At 44.2% G+C, this 17,522-nt stretch overlaps 1 protein-coding gene across 3 annotated transcripts in view; it reads left to right on the forward strand.

The window, feature by feature from the left end:
• The window catches only part of RYR3 (ryanodine receptor 3), a 569,645-nt gene that overhangs the window by 508,177 nt on the left and 43,946 nt on the right, over positions 1-17,522 (forward strand). For all 3 annotated transcript variants that reach the window (XM_088839832.1, XM_088839833.1, XM_088839834.1), the window contains exons 68-76: positions 380-467; positions 568-660; positions 7,787-7,957; positions 8,250-8,309; positions 11,040-11,171; positions 11,655-11,767; positions 14,853-14,949; positions 16,752-16,858; positions 17,268-17,319. In XM_088839832.1, coding sequence (XP_088695958.1) covers positions 380-467; positions 568-660; positions 7,787-7,957; positions 8,250-8,309; positions 11,040-11,171; positions 11,655-11,767; positions 14,853-14,949; positions 16,752-16,858; positions 17,268-17,319 — 913 coding nt within the window. The remainder of the gene's footprint in view (positions 1-379; positions 468-567; positions 661-7,786; positions 7,958-8,249; positions 8,310-11,039; positions 11,172-11,654; positions 11,768-14,852; positions 14,950-16,751; positions 16,859-17,267; positions 17,320-17,522) is intronic.

Genomic DNA, 17,522 nt, shown 5'->3' on the forward strand with positions numbered 1-17,522 from the left:
TGTGGATTAAAGGAGGCGTGTCACAAAACTTAGAGTGTAACTGTAATCATCTCTTCAGTTCAAAGGACCAAAAAAACCCTACTTTTGACCATTTTGAAATGTTGATTTCTACTGTCTGTTTGCTAGGATAATCCTGGCATCTTTTAGTAAAATGGAAGTGACTATTGTGGGTCCTTCAAACATACCTACAACAATTGCATGTCTGTATCTAAGCATGCGAAGAGTATATTGATATTTAGCCTGTCTGAAGAATGCCTTTGGTGGGGATGCAGTTTTATCTGAATAAATGTGTGCATCTGGTGTTGGTATAATTTTTAGAGTGTGACTGTTTCAATCACTGATGAATTCCACATGCATACTCATGTATCTTTCGCCTCAGATCTAACTGGCTCAAAAGCCCCGATGCAGACTCTGACCAGCTCTTCCGCATGGTGGCAGAGATCTTCATCCTGTGGTGTAAATCTCACGTAAGCACACACGGGGGCCCTGGACTTGGAGTCAGCAGTGAAAGGTACACACCTTGGAAAACTTTCTTGTAATGTTTGCTTTTCTGTTCCCCCCACTCAGAACTTCAAGAGGGAAGAGCAAAATTTTGTGATTCAGAACGAAATTAATAATTTGGCATTTTTAACTGGAGACAGCAAAAGCAAGATGTCGAAAGTAAGTCCATAGAAATCAATTCCGAAGGCTTTCTTCCAGCCTTGAACCAAGCTACATTTCCTGGGTGTGTGAAGGGATAAGCGCCTACTGCGTTCAGGTCAAACCACACAAAACCAACGATCTCCACTGTCGTTTCTTTGAGAATGGGCCAGAAGAAACTGCTCTCAAATAAGCATGGGCATCACATTTGATGAATAAGTAGCTGCTTTGTGTGTCAAAAAGTTTGTTTCGAGACTTGCCTAAGGCATTCGAGAGGTCTGCAAAACCAAAGCTGCTCTTACGTGTTTTAAAGTAGAAGTACTTCCTGTGTAGAAAAGCTACAAAAAATACATGTGCCTAGAGCCGCCTTTTAATTAGCTGTAAGGACATTACTTTGCCTTGAAGATGTTGTTGGCACCTGTTCTTACAGTGCACTCATTTTCCTCCTATCTGGAACATCTAATAACTGCGTTGTTTCAGCTGTGCTGACCTCTTAATGCCTTCTATTTATTTTCCATACAAGTTGTACTCAGAAACCCAAACATTTGTCCATCCCACTATAGGAAATGTTTGAAAGAGGGCATTCCAAACATCTGTCTGAAAACAAAGTCACTTAGAGGGAGGGATACAGCAAAAATAGAGGAGGGGGAGCTGGCCCCCCTGCTCCTCCTGAGTCAGTTCTGTGCAATGAGGCTTCACCATTTTATGGGAGAGAATTCTCAGACACACTCCTTCAGGGGTATACACAAAAGCAAGGCTTACTTAAATGTGCTGTTTCATTCCCAGCTGTTGTGGCTTACCTGAACTCTCTTCCCCTGAGAAGTGTCCCTTGCTGAGGGTTGACTGCATTGTCAACTGTATGTGACCTGTGACATCTGAGATGTCCATCTCTCATGGCTGGTACAGTGCTGCGTTTGAGAACCAGGAAGGTGGAGGTTGCATGGGGACCTCTCAGAAGTGAGAATCAGTTCTGGAAAGATGATAGTCATGGGTTGACAGTGAAGCCCTTGGGACATCTTTCCAAATAACCATTTGCGATAGAAGATCTTTGTATGCACAGCTGCAGACCAGGGACTGGTATGTCACCAAAAGTGAAAACTTCAGTACCCAAAACTTCACGAAGCGTGGCTAGCTCTGGTCAGCTGCAGTCACTCTGATGTATGCTGGTAGTAAAGTTTGATAAATAAAATTGTGCACTTACAATGCAGAGAGATTAGGTATATATATATATATATATATATATATATATATATATATTCAGTCAAGAGGAATCTTTGCTGCAAAGGAATCTTACTTAAGATGTATCCCTTAGATAATTTTTGATTTTCCAGAGTTTATTTTGCATTCAACTTCTGGCAAACAGCTACTTGTGTGAGGTACAGGAGAAAGGATATTTTCAGACTGCTAATCTCTGGACATCTGTCCCTCAGTTCCTCTGAAGACTTTTCTTACAGTCATTGCAAGCTCTCCTTTGACCCTGCTCACCTACAGAAAGTCACTGATGCTCAGATTCCTTGCTTCCTTCAACCTGGGGGTAGATCTTTTGGCCTTTGGTGGAACCAGGTAGCATCCTTTGTTATTGTCAGCGGATGGTAACAAAGCAAAGGAAATGAATGTGATACAGGGATTTGGATCCCAGATGAGCAGAAATGGCAAAGATATCTTAACCCTCTGGTGATGCGTAGATACTCAGGGTCCTTGGGTTTACCCTTGGAAAGAAATGAGGTGACAAAGAATGATGTTCTAGAACTAACCTACTAACAAACTAACCTGAAATTGTTCATTCACATCATTGAATGAGGAAAAGAGTACATTAGCCTTGTCAGAAGATAGAATCAGAATTCAGGTGGAAGGAAGAAAGAAAATCAGGGACTTTGGGTGCATCTTCCCTGCTGGTAAGGTTAGTCCACAGGAGCAAATTCTTTCGTTTCCATTGAAGTTGTATGCCAGTTTTTTTCTGAGTGATGTTGGAAAGGGTAAAAGTTACAGTGTACTGAATGGAAGGACACTCCCTAGATGTTAAATAATATTTGCTGTACTCCTCAAGGTAACAAATATTCATATTGTTCCAGTTGCCTTGGTTGAGACACAAAGTGTAGTAGTAAACAGAACTAGATACCAAAGGAAACAAAAGTCCCACACTTGGCTTTATGATGAGTATAAGGATGGCCTTGCATCATTCACTTAACTTCTCTGGATCCCAGTTTACCAGTTTGTAGAATGGGCTTGAGCTTACTGCCTGACATCTCCCAACTCTACTAGTATGCCCTGTTAAAAAGTAAATTCTAAATGCATCTCTTGAATTGAATAATATTACATAAATGCAGCACATTATTTCAGATAGGGAGATACCATGCCTCCAAAAAACAGTAACCCATAGCTATTTCTGGTATTTTTTGGATGTAAAAGTACTGATTGAGAGGATGGGGAGGGAGTGTTCTCTTTAGTATCAGCTGAATCCCCATTGCCACCCTGAAATTAGATGTTCTCTCTTCTATCTGATCTGAATAGTCACCTGTGCTTGCTTTCATCTCCACTCTTAATTGAATTCTGGTGTTGTATAAATGATCTTGGCCTCAGTGCATATGGCAGAGAGATGTGTGCTGGAGAGCTGCATGCCCACACACACTACACATGCCATTGCAGACAAAAAGGAAGCGGACAAAACATACAGTGGGCAACACTGTTCACACTTGATTAATGGGAGGTCAGTTCAAAGGTACGCACTTTTTCCAGCAGCGAAAGCACATTTTGAGGAGAGCTCGTTGTATATTTTGTTTATATAACACCGGTGTGCAGATATGTCAAGCTGTACATAACTGAGCTGAGCATGTGTTTTTTGTTTTTAAACTTGTTTTGTTTTTTGGAAAAACGGCAACAGCTTCCTCGGAGGGGAATGGTAAGTTAGAACACGGTTAGCCCAAGAAATGTCAGTTCCTCGACCAAGATTATAAACAGAGGAGTTGTGATGCAGGAAATGTTAGGGTGCCTCATTGTTTAAAGCCACTCCACCCTGTGAGTGTGATTTCAGTGTGCTGAGAAGGGACAGGACACACTGAGAAGACGTCTTTATGCTCCTCGAGGGCACGCAGAACGCCACGTGTGAGCCTGCTTCCGCCTCCGTGGCTCCCCAGTTGGTCGCTCACCGGGCTCTCTCCTTCCCCCACCCCTGCACCTTGTCTCATTCGTATTCCCTTTGTTCCTGCCCTGGGACCGCTTGTGCTCTTTGTCCCTCGCCCGCCTTCTCTCCCACTTCCTGTCCTCCCTGTCTCTTCCTCCAGCCTTTCCCCTGCTGCCCACCCCGCACCCGCCTGCCCCCTCACTTCCTCTCTGCCCTCCCGCCCCCACCATTCACTCCTCTATCCTTCTCTCTTCTCTTGCTACCCTCCCCCCTCCTTTGTTCTCTCCCTCTATCACACACACACACACTTTCTCACTCTCACACTGGCTCCTGGAAATTCATCTTTCTCTCTGCTATCCAGTGTAGAGTTGACTGGTCTCCACCTCCCCTCCCGTCTCCCTGGGAATGAGCGCTTCAGATCGCACACCTCTGCCCTAGTGCCAAAGCCTCCCTCCACTCCTCCAACTCCCTTTCCCTTACGAGTCTCTGCTTTTGCCTTAATTTCACACATAAATTGGCTATCTGATCATAAACAATTAGGGATTAAGTGTGCAGAAATGAAGTGATTTTGAATGCATAGGAATTTCTAGATTTGTTTGTAAAATGAGAAGTTTCAGCTAACATTTAAAAATAGATTAAAATAGAGCATGCACGAGAGAACATTTCAAGCATTACGGAAATGCACTGAGTTAACTAATCTTAGCAATATGTGAAGAAAAGAATAACATTAGAACTTATAGCATATAGGAGCCTTTGACCTAAGATGTATTTGAAGGTCACAGCACAAGAAGGGAGATGCCCTATCCTTTGGGTCATGAGGTGATCCTGAACCACCTTGGATATTCCTAGAGTATGGTTTTTAGCAAACCTTTGTTTAGGGGAAGCACACGCATGGCCCCTTAGCTCAGTCCTCACTCTTTTTGTAGCCACAGATCTTCTGGTGGTGACAATGTGGTGGGTGGAAGGAAGAAAGACAATCAGGGTCTTTGATTATGTGACAGATTGTTTGCAGCCCAGCCAGGTGACAGGACGGAGTGGGGAGGAGAGAAGGCGTGAACTCTAAAGAGTCACTTGGGTGGCCAGATCTGGAGACCATCTGAGTCTGCACACTCTGGAATGTGTGCAGAGTGTCACACACTCTGGAATGCGGGTCTCTGAGATGATGTACTGCTCGATCTGGGTATAAGTCCTTTCGATCCAATTAACCTCCATCCTAACCTCCTGCCCCCCTCTACATGCCATCATCAACTGGCTTCCAGCGTGGTTGGTTTTCTGTCGTGTTGGCTAAGAAATGGGGGTGGAAGAGCTGTGACTAACATGCTTATGCTTTGGACCCCTGCTTTCACTGACTGACTTCTCCTTGTTTCTTTTCTCTTATCTTTCCACACAGGCCATGCAAGTAAAGGTACAGGTCAAATGCATGACGTGTCTTTTCTGTCCTAGTATTAGAGGTGCCAGACTCTGGCCACCCTCTGCACTGTGATCACCATGGGGGTGGTCCAGAATGGATTTTCCCACTTGGAGATCCCCCAGGCCTGCTCCAGGGAAGACAACTGCCTGTCAAAGAGTGAATGTAGGCCTACCCACCCTTGGAATGGGGAAGCCGGGGAAGCCAGCCAAGCCTCGCCCTATCTGAGGTCTCCTTGCCATCTCTGCTCCCTTCCCAGCTGCCCACTCTGCAGCCAGCACACTAACAGAGATAGGGACGCTGACCAGGGCACTGAGAGCCCAGGAGACTCACTCCCCTTACCTACCGTTAGTGGTCCCAGCCCTTCCACACTATACATATCTGGCTCTTGTGCAGGACTCCAAAGAGAGAGTTTTCCAAGGACTAAAGTCAAGGATTTGAAATCAGCAAGGATTTGAAATAGCCGTGTTTGCATAAAATGTGCACCCAGTGGCATAAACCCTGGGACAATTTTCTAGTATCCTGTACAGGTTATTGCTTGGAAGTACTTCTCTTTCTCTCCATTAACATATGTCTGCTGCCACCGTCCCAAGACCTTTGCACCAGGTCTGTAGCTGAGACAAGGAGATGTGCAGGAACCAGGTTACATGCAGCTCTTAGTAAAGAAAAATGGAGCCATGGCGAGGCAGATGTCGGTCTGGATGTTGGCCCGGACTCATAATTGCTATGTGTCCTTGGAAGAACATCACTTAACTTCCTCAAGCATCATATTCCCCTTTATATAACTGACTTCTTGTTATCTCAGCATTGTTGGGCAGATTACAAATGCTTTATCTAAGTCCAGGCACATTGGAGCCACATCATATATGCAACGTTTATAGTTAGAACAACATGAGATTGGCCAAAGAAAATAGCGAACAAGAAATTATTTAAATTGTATATCAGATCCACAATTTTGCATATTTATTGTATATACATGTTACTATTTACCTCTTAGGTAATGTCCATGTAACTATACCTCATTCTATATATATTAAAAACTGGGTTCTATCCCTTATGGACAATTTGAGGTATTTTCAAGGGTAATTTAGACTTGAGAGTTTTGCCTTAGGCACAACCTGTAGAATTTTATACCTGATACTAGAACATCTAAGGAACCCAGCAAGCTCTCAGTAAAGGTAGGAATTTCTGTAGGAATCAAGCTTTCCAGCTGTGTGTCTAGAACGCAAGACACTTTGTATCTTGCCTCAGCCCCACCCTCCTCCACTGCCCCTCCCACTGCTGTCCTGGGTCTGACCTGTTGTTCTGGAGCACCAGACACAAGTGGCCGTTGTCAGGCAGTATTTGGTCAGACTGAGTTTTGCTGATCAGGGATTTCACTATGGTTTCTGCAGTGTAACCATTTGAAGGCTTAGCCACCACAAGCTGGGTAAAAGAAGTCATCTCCGTTTTGAGAATATCCATTAATAATACTCTTCCATCACACTTTGGCAAGTAAACAGATGGGTGCTAAGGTCGTGTGATTCTGACCCTACTTGGTCTTCTCTCAGAAAACCAGTCCTCCATAAAGCAAATTCTACTCCAGCCGGGGGCCCCAGGTCTTACATGCCATTTTCAAAGGAGGGGTTTGGCCTCTCAGTGGCTTCCAGAGCGCAGAGTGTTTGTGTCATTGGAAACCACTGTGCCATCACAAGGATGCTGCACTCACTCACGGGCACCTCATAAAGCAAACGCTTTAATAAGCCCCAATATTCCCCCATCATGGACCCTGACTTCAATCTCTGCCTCTGGCCTCCCAGCCCTTCCTCACTTCCAGCAGGAGCCCACTCAGCTGGGGCAGAGTCCAGCAAGTGATGTACCACATGGGCAGGGCAGAGCCCTGTTTCCTTGGGCCCACCCATATCCACCTTCTGTTGTGGGTGCAGAGGGTCCTCGGTTGCCTGGGGCTGCCACAACCCAGTGCATCGGCCTCCTCTTGCAAACCTCCCACTTCACTGGATAAACGCCCCCAGAAAGGGTCCAGAAAGTGAAACCAAAGAAGGGCGGACTCTCCCAGACTTGGGGCGGTTCCTCTTCATCTGTCTGCACTGTTTCTCCTAACTTTGCCCCAGCCAGATCCCAAAGCAGCCCTACCAACCTGGGCGGTCCCGTTTTCCTGCGGACCTTAGGATACCTGTGCCCCAAAATGCTCGCTCCAGCCCTGGCCAGGAGCTAGTATTCTAGGGTAGATGCGCTCTCACTTGTTTACTGCTGCCCACCATCAGGATTCTCAGTTCTCTTCTGCAGTCATTTTGTCAGTTAGCAAATCACTCTTTATAGGAACACCACTTTTTCCTTCCATCCAGATGCAAGCGAGCAGAGACCGTGGGCGTCAGTGCTATGTGTCTGGTCACGTGGTGCCGTGAGCATGCGCACAAGGAGAAGGCTTAGCATCAGGGCTGGCCTTGAATGGCCCCTTGGTTGCCTTTGTGTATCACGATCCTTTACTGTCCTCTGAAATGTAGAAAGGCCCGACCTATACAAGGGAGGACCTATACAGGAGGCAGGCTGCCTCCGGGGTGAGGCAGTGCCTTTCAGAGTCATTGAGCCCCTCTGTTTGTTTCAACCTCATCTCCTAGTCTGGAGGACAGGACCAGGAGCGGAAGAAGACAAAGCGGAGGGGAGACTTTTATTCCATCCAGACCTCCCTCATCGTGGCTGCGCTCAAGAAAATGCTGCCCATTGGTCTGAATATGTGCACCCCAGGCGATCAGGAGCTGATCTCCCTCGCAAAATCACGGTACAGCTATGTAAGTCACCCATCTGCTTTGGTGGAGCATTTAATACAGGTGGTGGTGATCTGTGCTCAGCCCTCCATCCCTGGGGATCAATGAACAGAAGTCAAGGTGCACAGAAGCAACACGCCATCATCTTTACAGCTGACTTGGGAGTCAGCGCATGCTCTTTCGGATAAGTCTCTGTCTGTTCTCTTCTTTTGTTCTTATAGTAAAAATCCCAGCAAAACTCTTAGTACCTCCCTGCACCCCACTTTACATTTCCATAGTAACCTATAGGAATAAAATTTCACATCTCTTTCCACAGAGGGACACAGATGAAGAGGTGAAGGAACATCTGCGGAATAACTTGCACTTGCAGGAAAAGGTGATGTAGCAGGAAGACGATGAGAACCCACACGGGCTTTCTGGCTGCAGGGTGCCCCATGCCCACTTAGTTTACTCATATTTTTCTCAATGTGTTCTAATAACAGTCTCAGAGTACTTGTGCTTAATTGGTAGAACTCTCTGCCTTTAATTTTTCATTTTTTGGTCCTTGATTTTTGTGTTTTTCTTTGCCAGTTGCAAGGAGGTCCAGTAAAACATGTCTCCCCTCCTCCCACTGTGTGAACATCAAACCATGGCAGGGGGGTTAGATTCAGTTCAGTCGCTCAGTCGTGACTGACTCTTTGCGACCCCATGAGTCACAGCACGCCAGGCCTCCCTGTCCATCACCAACTCCCAGAGTTCACTCAAACTCATGTCCATCAAGTCGGTGATGCCATCCAGCCATCTCATTCTCTGTCATCCCCTTAGATGAGGTCTTAGAATTTACTGACTGTGAGGTGTGTTAGAGTGTAACAGAAACCTGGGGGATGTTTTAGCACTTTCAGCTTTAGAGATTTGTGAACAAAGTAACTTTGTGTCTGCGTTTGTATAACCCCCACCCCAAAATCAAACAAAATCAAGACCAATTTTGATTTTAAGTCTATTTAAAATTTTTCCAGGTCTGCAAATCTGAACAGCCTTTCCCCAAAATATGTTATGCCCTAAGATAGAAGACTAAAATAATACAAATAGCCTCTCCTTTCTGTTGCAACTGTATAGGAATGGTGGGTAAAGTATACTATTAAAAAAGACACTAAAATGAAATTCTAACTGCCAGAAAAAAGAAGGCATTCTAAATCTTAGTAATGAAGAGAAGTCGAGGAAGTGAGGAAAACTCATAGAACTTTCCTGACCAGATACATATCATAGGGGATGAGGGCTTTAGTAACCTGGAAGAGGAGTGTGGACCAAATTTCCCATGCTTGGCATAAATTTAGAACAAATCTGGATGACTCCAAACTGTGGAAAATTCTTAAAGAGGTGGGAATACCAGACCACCTTACCTGTCTCCTGAGAAACCTGTATGCATGTCAAGAAGCAACAGTTACAACCTTATATGGAACAACTGATTGGTTCAGAGTTGGGAAAGAATACGTAAAGGCTCTGTGTTTTCACCCTGCTTGTTTAACTTATATGCAGAGTACATCATGTGAAATGCCAGGATAAGTCACAAGCTGGAATCAAGATTGCCAGGAGAAATATCAACAACCTCAGATATGCAAATGATACCTCTCTAATGGCAGAAAGTAAAGAGGAATAAAAGAGCCTCTTGATGAAGGTGAAAGAAGAGAGTGAAAAAGCTGTTTTAAAACTCACCATTCAAAAAACTAAGGTCATGGCATCAGTCCCATCACTTCATGGCAAATGGAAGGGGAAGAAGTGAAAGCAGTGACAGATTTTAATTTCTTGGGCTCCAAAATTACTGTGGATGGTGACTACAACCACGACATTGAAGGGAAGCAACCTATGACAAATCTAGACAGCATATTAAAAAACAAAGACATCACGTTGCCAATGAAGATCCGTATAGTCAAAGCTACAGTTTTCCCACTCGTCATATTCAGATGTGAGAGTTGGACCATAAAGAAGCCTGAGCGCCAAAGAATTGATGCTTTCAAATTGTGGTGCTGACTCTTGAGAGTCGCTTGGACTACAAGGAGATAAAACCAGTCAATCCTAAAGGGGATCAATCGTGAATATTTAATGGAAGGATTGATGCTGAAGCTGAAGCTCCAATACTTTGGCCAAATGATGCCAAGAGCTGATTCATTGTAAAAGACCCCTGATGGTTGGAAAGATTGAGGCCAAGGGAAGGGAGCAACAGAGGCTAAGATGTTTGGAAAACATCCCCGACTCAATGGACATGAGTTCAAGCAGACTCCCAGAGGTAGTGAAGGACAAGGAAGCCTGGAGTGCTGCAGCCCCTGGGGTCCCAAAGAGTCTGACATGTCTTAGTGACTCAACAACAAGAGAGCAAGAAACTTACATAAGATGAGCCTGATGCAGTGACGCCCATAAATTGCCTGTAAAAACAGCCATGAAACCACTTAGACTCTACCTATTAGAATATGGGCCAGTCAACAAAACTCCTGAATACAAATTCATATTTTTAAAAAACAAACAGTATGAAAAGAAATCCATGACCATTAGACAGAAAATCAACAAAAGGAAGACTTCAAGCCTAAGGAACTACAGAAAGGAATTTTTTAAGTATTACAGAAATATTTAAAGAGATAAAGGCAGCCATATAAGCTATAAATCAAGACTTGGACATTATTCTGTAAAGAAAGGAGAGGGGGTGTAGAATTGAAAAAGACCTCACAGTGATTTACAAAGTTAAAAATAATCATTGAAATTAAAAATTCCATCTATATACTGTATGGAGATTCCTTAAAAAACTAGGAATAAAAATTCCATATATAGGTTTAAAAATGTAGTAGATACAGCTGAAAAGAGAACTTATGAATTGGATGGTTGATTTAAGGAAATCATAATGCAGCACAGAAAGAAAGGGATGGAAAATATGACAGAAGGGTTGAGACATATAGGCTATAATGAGAAGTTCTTATGAAGCATCTACATTGTTCCAGAAAAATATGATAGAGAAAATGAGAGAGGAATTTGTAGAAAAGACTCTTGAATACTATGGAACCGTTCTAGGAGACAAAGGCCTTTTCTATACAAGAGGTATAAGAGATTGCTCATCTCATGTATGTGCTTCAATCTGCAGTCTGATGATCCAGCTGTAAAGTGGCAACTGAACCTATACAAAGATGTTTTAAAGAGTGAAGAACCTTCCAACCCAGAAAAGACAGTGGAGCGTGTGCAGAGAATTTCAGCAGCTGTCTTCCACCTAGAGCAGGTGAGTAGCATCTACCCTGAGGCTTGAGGAAGCAAGACCGCCTTGCAGAATACAAAATTTCTCTTGACCCTCAGCTTTTAGTTTCGAACACCCTGTAAGCACCCTTGTAAGAAATCAAGAAGTAAGGATCATCCTGGGTCATCCCAAAGTGTCATCTTGGTGCCTCGTGGTAGCAAGGCTCCTTAATGCTTAACCCTTCCAATGTTTTACAAATTTTTGCGATTAGTTCAAATAACCTATCTAAGTTCCCTGCTCATCTGTAAAGCTACTATTAAGCAGTAAGCGACCAAAAGCAGTTGGGAGAAGAAAGAAAACCTAAGACTTTTACAAACTGAATCATTTAGTGCTGAGTACCTTTGACTGACCACAGTTGAGAAATCAGATTTCTTCCAGGGTTGAGAAGTCTAGGCTGTAGGTGACTATTGGTATTTTCTGCCACCCTGATCAGCTTAGTGTATACCTAGCCATGTGATTTCTTCTTAGGTGGAACAGCCTTTGAGGTCCAAGAAGGCGGTCTGGCACAAACTGCTATCAAAGCAGCGGAAACGGGCAGTGGTGGCCTGTTTCAGGATGGCCCCTCTCTACAACTTGCCCAGGCAAGTATTCTGTCTTTTTTTCCTGGCATGTGAGTCAGAGATGGGAATTAAGGTATCTTCCTGTAGCTATGCTCTCTTCTGGCTCTGACACTCATGATCCCAGGGGTAGAGATTGGAGTCCTTCATCTGTGGAGCCATTGCAGTCTGCACATAGTATAATGGCTTACAAAGGTAAGTATAAAAACTGAAAACAGATGAGATTTCCTGGTGTCCCCAAGCCTGCCTAACTTCACCTTTTGGCACTGTAAAGTCAGCCATGTAAGCATATGGAAGCTTGTTTTACCTAGGTAGGATTCTTTGTGCAGCTGTAAAGGCATACTAATAAAAGGAAACTTTTCTAAAAGACTTCACCCCAAATTCCATCCATAGATCAAGCAACATTTCCATGTTCAACCACTTGATTGACACCAAAATTATGTTTCCTCAGCAAGTACAGAAATGTAACCTGAGAATCCTTCAGCATAATGTACTTGCCTTCAAGATAAAACTAGGGAACTGTTTAGAGATGCCCCAAGAGGCCAGTCATGAACATAAGGCATTTACCTGGATGTTTAGTCTATACTCTGAAGTCAAAAATATGTGAAGGCTTTTCTGGAATGTGTGTGAACATGTGCTGCGCCAGTAAAGGGCAGAGTATTGAAATAGACTGGGCCATTGCTGACCACTGAGGCCAACTCAGTGTCGTTGGTGGTGTGGCAGCATTCCCATCCTTGGGCTAATTGCACAGTCAGTAAGTCTGGGCCTATGATCAATAAACAAAGCTGGTAGTTGAAGAGCCACTGCTTGATCAACTTCCAGTCAATCGGAATATCCTCACCTGGTCAGGAAAAAGAAACTGACTTGGCCAAATAAATTCTGTATCGCATGTAAATACATGTGTTTCTTTGGAATCTCAGATGAAAGACTATTCTATGCTTGACATTTTGCTTTCATCGAATTGTGTATGTTGGCTATCATTTTCCCAGAGTGTCCCATATCCCTGTCCTGAGCCAGCTGGCCAGCTGAGCTCTCTAAATTAGGGTCTTTGAAGATGGTGGAGAATCATGGCCTCTGAGACACACACCTGCTCCTACAGGTCTCTTGAGAAAATAGACTAGTGTCTCTGGAAAGGTTGAGGCATCACAAATCAAATAGAATTCATTAATTTAAGAAAACTGAAAAATTAAGTCAGGCAGTCATGGGCATGAAGGTTGCTGAAGTCTTGGCGGACAAATGAAATTTATAGCCCAGTGGAAGAAGCAAAACTGCTTAGGATTTTTGTCTGTTTTCTAAAAGTGGTAAAACATCAGAAGGCATTTGTTTCCCCTTCTGGTAGAGAGCCATACTTGATGTGCTTTAACATGACTTCCAGAGGGCTCAGCTTTAAGCTCCTATCTCCCGGGCCAGCTTGATAGCAATTACATCTCTCAAAAACAAGCATTTTTTTCTAAATCCACTGAAAATGATAGTACCATCCTTTAGTATTTAGGTTGCTCCTTCAAGAACTCTGCCACTGAATGGATAATAATAAGTCCAAGAATCCGCAGTCTCCTTGATGAAGCATGGCCACCCCCACCCCTAACCCAGCTGTTTTTTAAAAAAAAAACAAAAAACAAAACAGTTCATATTGCATTGGAGTATTGCTGATTAACAGAGTTGAAGTTTCAGGTGGACAGCAAAGGGATTCAGCCATACATATGCATATATCCATTCTCCTCCAAACTCCCCTCCCCTCCAGGATGCCACAAAACAATGAGCAGAGTTCCCTGTTCTTTACAGTGGTTCTTGTGAGTTATCGATTTTTAATGTAGCAGTGTCTAACACAGCTGTTTTAGAGAGGCTGCCCTGGATTTCTACCTAGAAGTTATACATAGGAGGATTATATCCCTAGGAGGATTATGCATAGATTTCATAATAACAACAATAAAAGTGAATAAGAGGCTAGTAGTCAGTACCATGCCTTTTTTCCGTCTTATGAGAATCTAAACTGCATGGAGTCTTCCAAACTAAAGGGCTAAAGGGATTTATTTTTATCATGTGGAAACTTTCTCTGCTGTGAGTTTTTAAAAGAAAACCTGTATGCTTTTCCCCAGACACAAAATTAACAATTTCTTCCTGAGCACCTTTCAACGGGTTTGGCTGGAAAAGGTTAATGAAAAAACTCAGTATGACAGGCTTATACTCATTTTAATGGTAATGTAACCTGTGGAGAGACCCGCTCATTCTCTGCACACTTCTCCTTTCTTGACCATGATTTAACATGACCATGAAAACACAAATTTGTACAATTTTTTTTTAAAAAAAACACCTCTGATTGGTCAGATTTTGAAGAAAGATTGTAAGGGCTATATTCTACCAGAAATTTTGACCAAGACTTGATGAGTCTGGTCTTGACCTTCCTTTTCTCTTTGGTCCTCCTCACATTTTGGTAACCACTTACCTGCTCTTCAGTGGTTAATATTCCCAGAAGTCAGTCGTGTCCTGTAGAGAAGAAGTGGCTTATGCCAGTTTATTCAGTGTTCCCAGTTGCCAGGGCCAGCACTGGAACCCATGAAGCATGCAGAAGTTTTGCTGATGAGTACAACACACCCAAGCTTAATTTCCTGAGTACAGACTGGACCCCTTGCAGCTGTGGCTCCTCAGAGGCCCTGTAAAGAAGGACACTCTGCTGCTTTGAGTATATCTGAGACTGCACTGCTCACCAGCAGCATAATTTAGATTGGATTACCAGGACAGGTGATCAGTCTAAAGGAGTCACCAAATTGCCATAATCACAGATTACTCAGGGCTGTTCCTTGACCTAATGAATTCTCATTAGAGGGGAGACGTGATACAGACCCAGTGAGACCAGAGCAGGGTTAATGTGACCTTCAGGTCTTGAACTGACCATTGTTAGTTCATTCACAAGGCTGTCTAAATATTCAGGATCTGCCATGTTAGCAGGTTCTGGTTTCTTTGAAATAAATGCGTACAGTGTGCTCCTGGCCACCCTGACCAATCAGAAGATAAGAATTGTACAAACCTGCTTACTAACCGTTAACCGCCCAAACTAAAGCAAGGTGTCCCGTGGACCCCTCTTGACCTCATTCTCACCCCTTCCGCTCAGGCACCGCTCTATTAACCTCTTCCTCCATGGCTATCAGAGATTTTGGATAGAAACAGAGGAGTATTCCTTTGAAGAGAAACTAGTACAGGATTTGGCTGTAAGTACTGACTCAACTGGGAGCAGATATGGGTGCGAATGAGTTTGATTTTTGTATTCATGTGTGTGCATTATAACTTTGAAAGATTCACAAAGAATCGGGTGTATAAATTTGAAAGGAACTAACTGTATAAATACTCAGAGGAAGCCCCACTAATAGTCCTAAGAGCCAGAGGATGAATTTCACTTGGAGGTACTGGTCCTGTGATCATCTTCCTCCTTATTATTAACAACTAATATTTCTTGGGATGCGCAGCCATGCCTTGGAAAATTTGTGCCAAGTTAAGTTTTGAGCACCCTTGGTTGCAGGAGGCCAGCCCGCCTAGCCAAGGCCCTGCATTTCTGGTGGGTAGCTCCCCTCTGGGGAAGGCACATCCAAACGCCCTTTTTTCATCTCACATTTCTGTGTTTGGCCTTTCTGAAGATTTCCCATGTCCCGTCTCTCACAGGCTTCATGTGCTTAAACTACTTGAAACAACACGCAAGTATCACTGAGCTTCATCCTGGTTCAGAAAGAAAATACACCCTCCTCTCCTCTGGCCAAGCCCTAGTTCTTTTCCTCTTTCTCCTTATTTCTCCCATCCATCTTTTTCTCTAATCTCTACTCTCTCCATTAGTCTTACCCTGTGTAACTCATGTTTATACTTTCCATGCAACTTTTTCTGTATTTCCCCATCTCCCTGGTGGCTCAGAAGGTAAAGTGTCAGTCTGCAATGCGGGAGACCCGGGTTCAGTCCCTGGGTCAGGAAGAGCCCCTGGAGAAGGAAATGGCAACCCACTCCAGTACTCTTGCCTGGAAAATTCCATGGATGGAGGAGCCTGGTGGGCTCCAGGCCATGGGGTCACCGAGTCGGACACGACTGAGCGACTTCACTTTCACTTTTCTTTCCATCTCCCTCAGTTTCTTTTCCTCTTCCTGCCTATTGTCCTTTAATCTTTTCTCGCTCATTCTCCATAAAACCCATCAATCTTTTCATATGTTCCTGTCAGTGAGAAAGACATTTGCTTGATTTTCCCAGTTTCTTGATCAGTGTGAAGTTGACAATGAGCATCATTTCAACCTTCCCCTTCTTCTGAACCATTCACACAACCTATGTAGTTCTCACCAATTTCCTGAGCATGGTCCACCCTGCTGGTTCTACCACTGCTGGGAAATCAACTTATTCATCTGGCATCAGCTGCTACTTCTATAAAAGGAGACAGAGAAAAGACTTTCTCAGAGGAGAAACTGCAAGGCTCGCAGCTCCAGGATAGCATCTCTCAGGGACAGCAAGATTTTCAAGATAAAGGCTGAGTTCAGGAAAGAGAAACATTTCACTGGGTTCAGTCTAGGATAGTGGTAGACGCCCAAAAGGCCCCAGTGCTTTGTAACTCTTGCCCCACCCCCATTCCCAGCCCAGCTCTCCAAGAGAAATGTCAGGTGTTGGTGGAGAGATACAGCCTCTTCGGTACTCTCCAGGGCTTCCCTCCTGAATGCGGGTGCCCAGAGCTTGCATGAGAGTTCTGCTGACTGGAGTCTGGAGCGCCTCCCCTGCAGTCAAGCTTTTGCTTTTCCTTCCATTTTGTTTTAACCCAAAATTGCAATGTTTATTTAATTGGCTGGAAAATACATTTATATATATATTCCATCCCCAGACCTTGCATCCTTAGGGCTTCTGTCCTGAAATAAACGTATGACGTCGTGGTTCTCTTTGTGCTTTGAGTTGATGCGCTCTGTGCCTGGCGCTTCACCTTTGTTCGCGTGCCGTGGTGTGCCACGTGCGGAAATTCATGCCTGAAACCTGTCTGCCTTGGTTTGTGTAGAAATCTCCCAAGGTGGAAGAGGAGGAGGAGGAAGAGGTGGAAAAGCAGCCAGACCCGCTTCATCAGATCATCCTCCACTTTAGCCGCAACGCTCTCACGGAGAGGAGGTCAGCACCATGGAGCGCCCTGCTCACATCCCAGGCACCGCTGGGTCCTCGCTAAGCTGTCCTCCCCAAGTGGCATTGTGCACAGAGCGGGTGCCAGATTTGAATCGCCCTCCTTGCTGTCTTGTTCTTGGCCATCAAGAAACCTCTCGGGGAAAATACAGAAACCATAGCCCTTTCATCATATCGCCTGACATGGAATCTGAAGATGAAGCAGCCTGAAACTGTAACTTCATCCCTGAATTCCATGTCAAGCCAATAATGATCCAGATTTTCAGAGTGGTTTCTAAGAACTGGGGTGAGGGAGGAGGGCTTCTAATTAATTCACTGGTAAATGAGGATTTATATGCCGCTCAGTCTTTTCTACTGTGTCCAAAGTCAGTCTGCTAAATATTTCCTCCATTCTTTCCAGCAAACTGGAAGACGACCCTTTGTACACCTCCTATGCCAGCATGATGGCCAAGGTACACTGGATTTTCTTCCTGTCATTGCAGTCTTCCTGCTTCCCTTTGACCTCTTCAGGCACATGGAAATTGTCACATTGAGCAGCTAGCCTGGGACTTGGGTCATGGTGTGGGCTCCAGGCTTTGCGCAATTCACGTGCTCAGCAAGCAACATTAGTAAACTATTCTGCCATCGTCCTATGAAAACGATGCTTTGCAGAAAC

This window comes from Moschus berezovskii, chromosome 9 (assembly GCF_049115385.1).
Source record: "Moschus berezovskii isolate FMDL1 chromosome 9, NW_MosBer_1.0, whole genome shotgun sequence".
NCBI lineage: Eukaryota > Metazoa > Chordata > Mammalia > Artiodactyla > Moschidae > Moschus > Moschus berezovskii.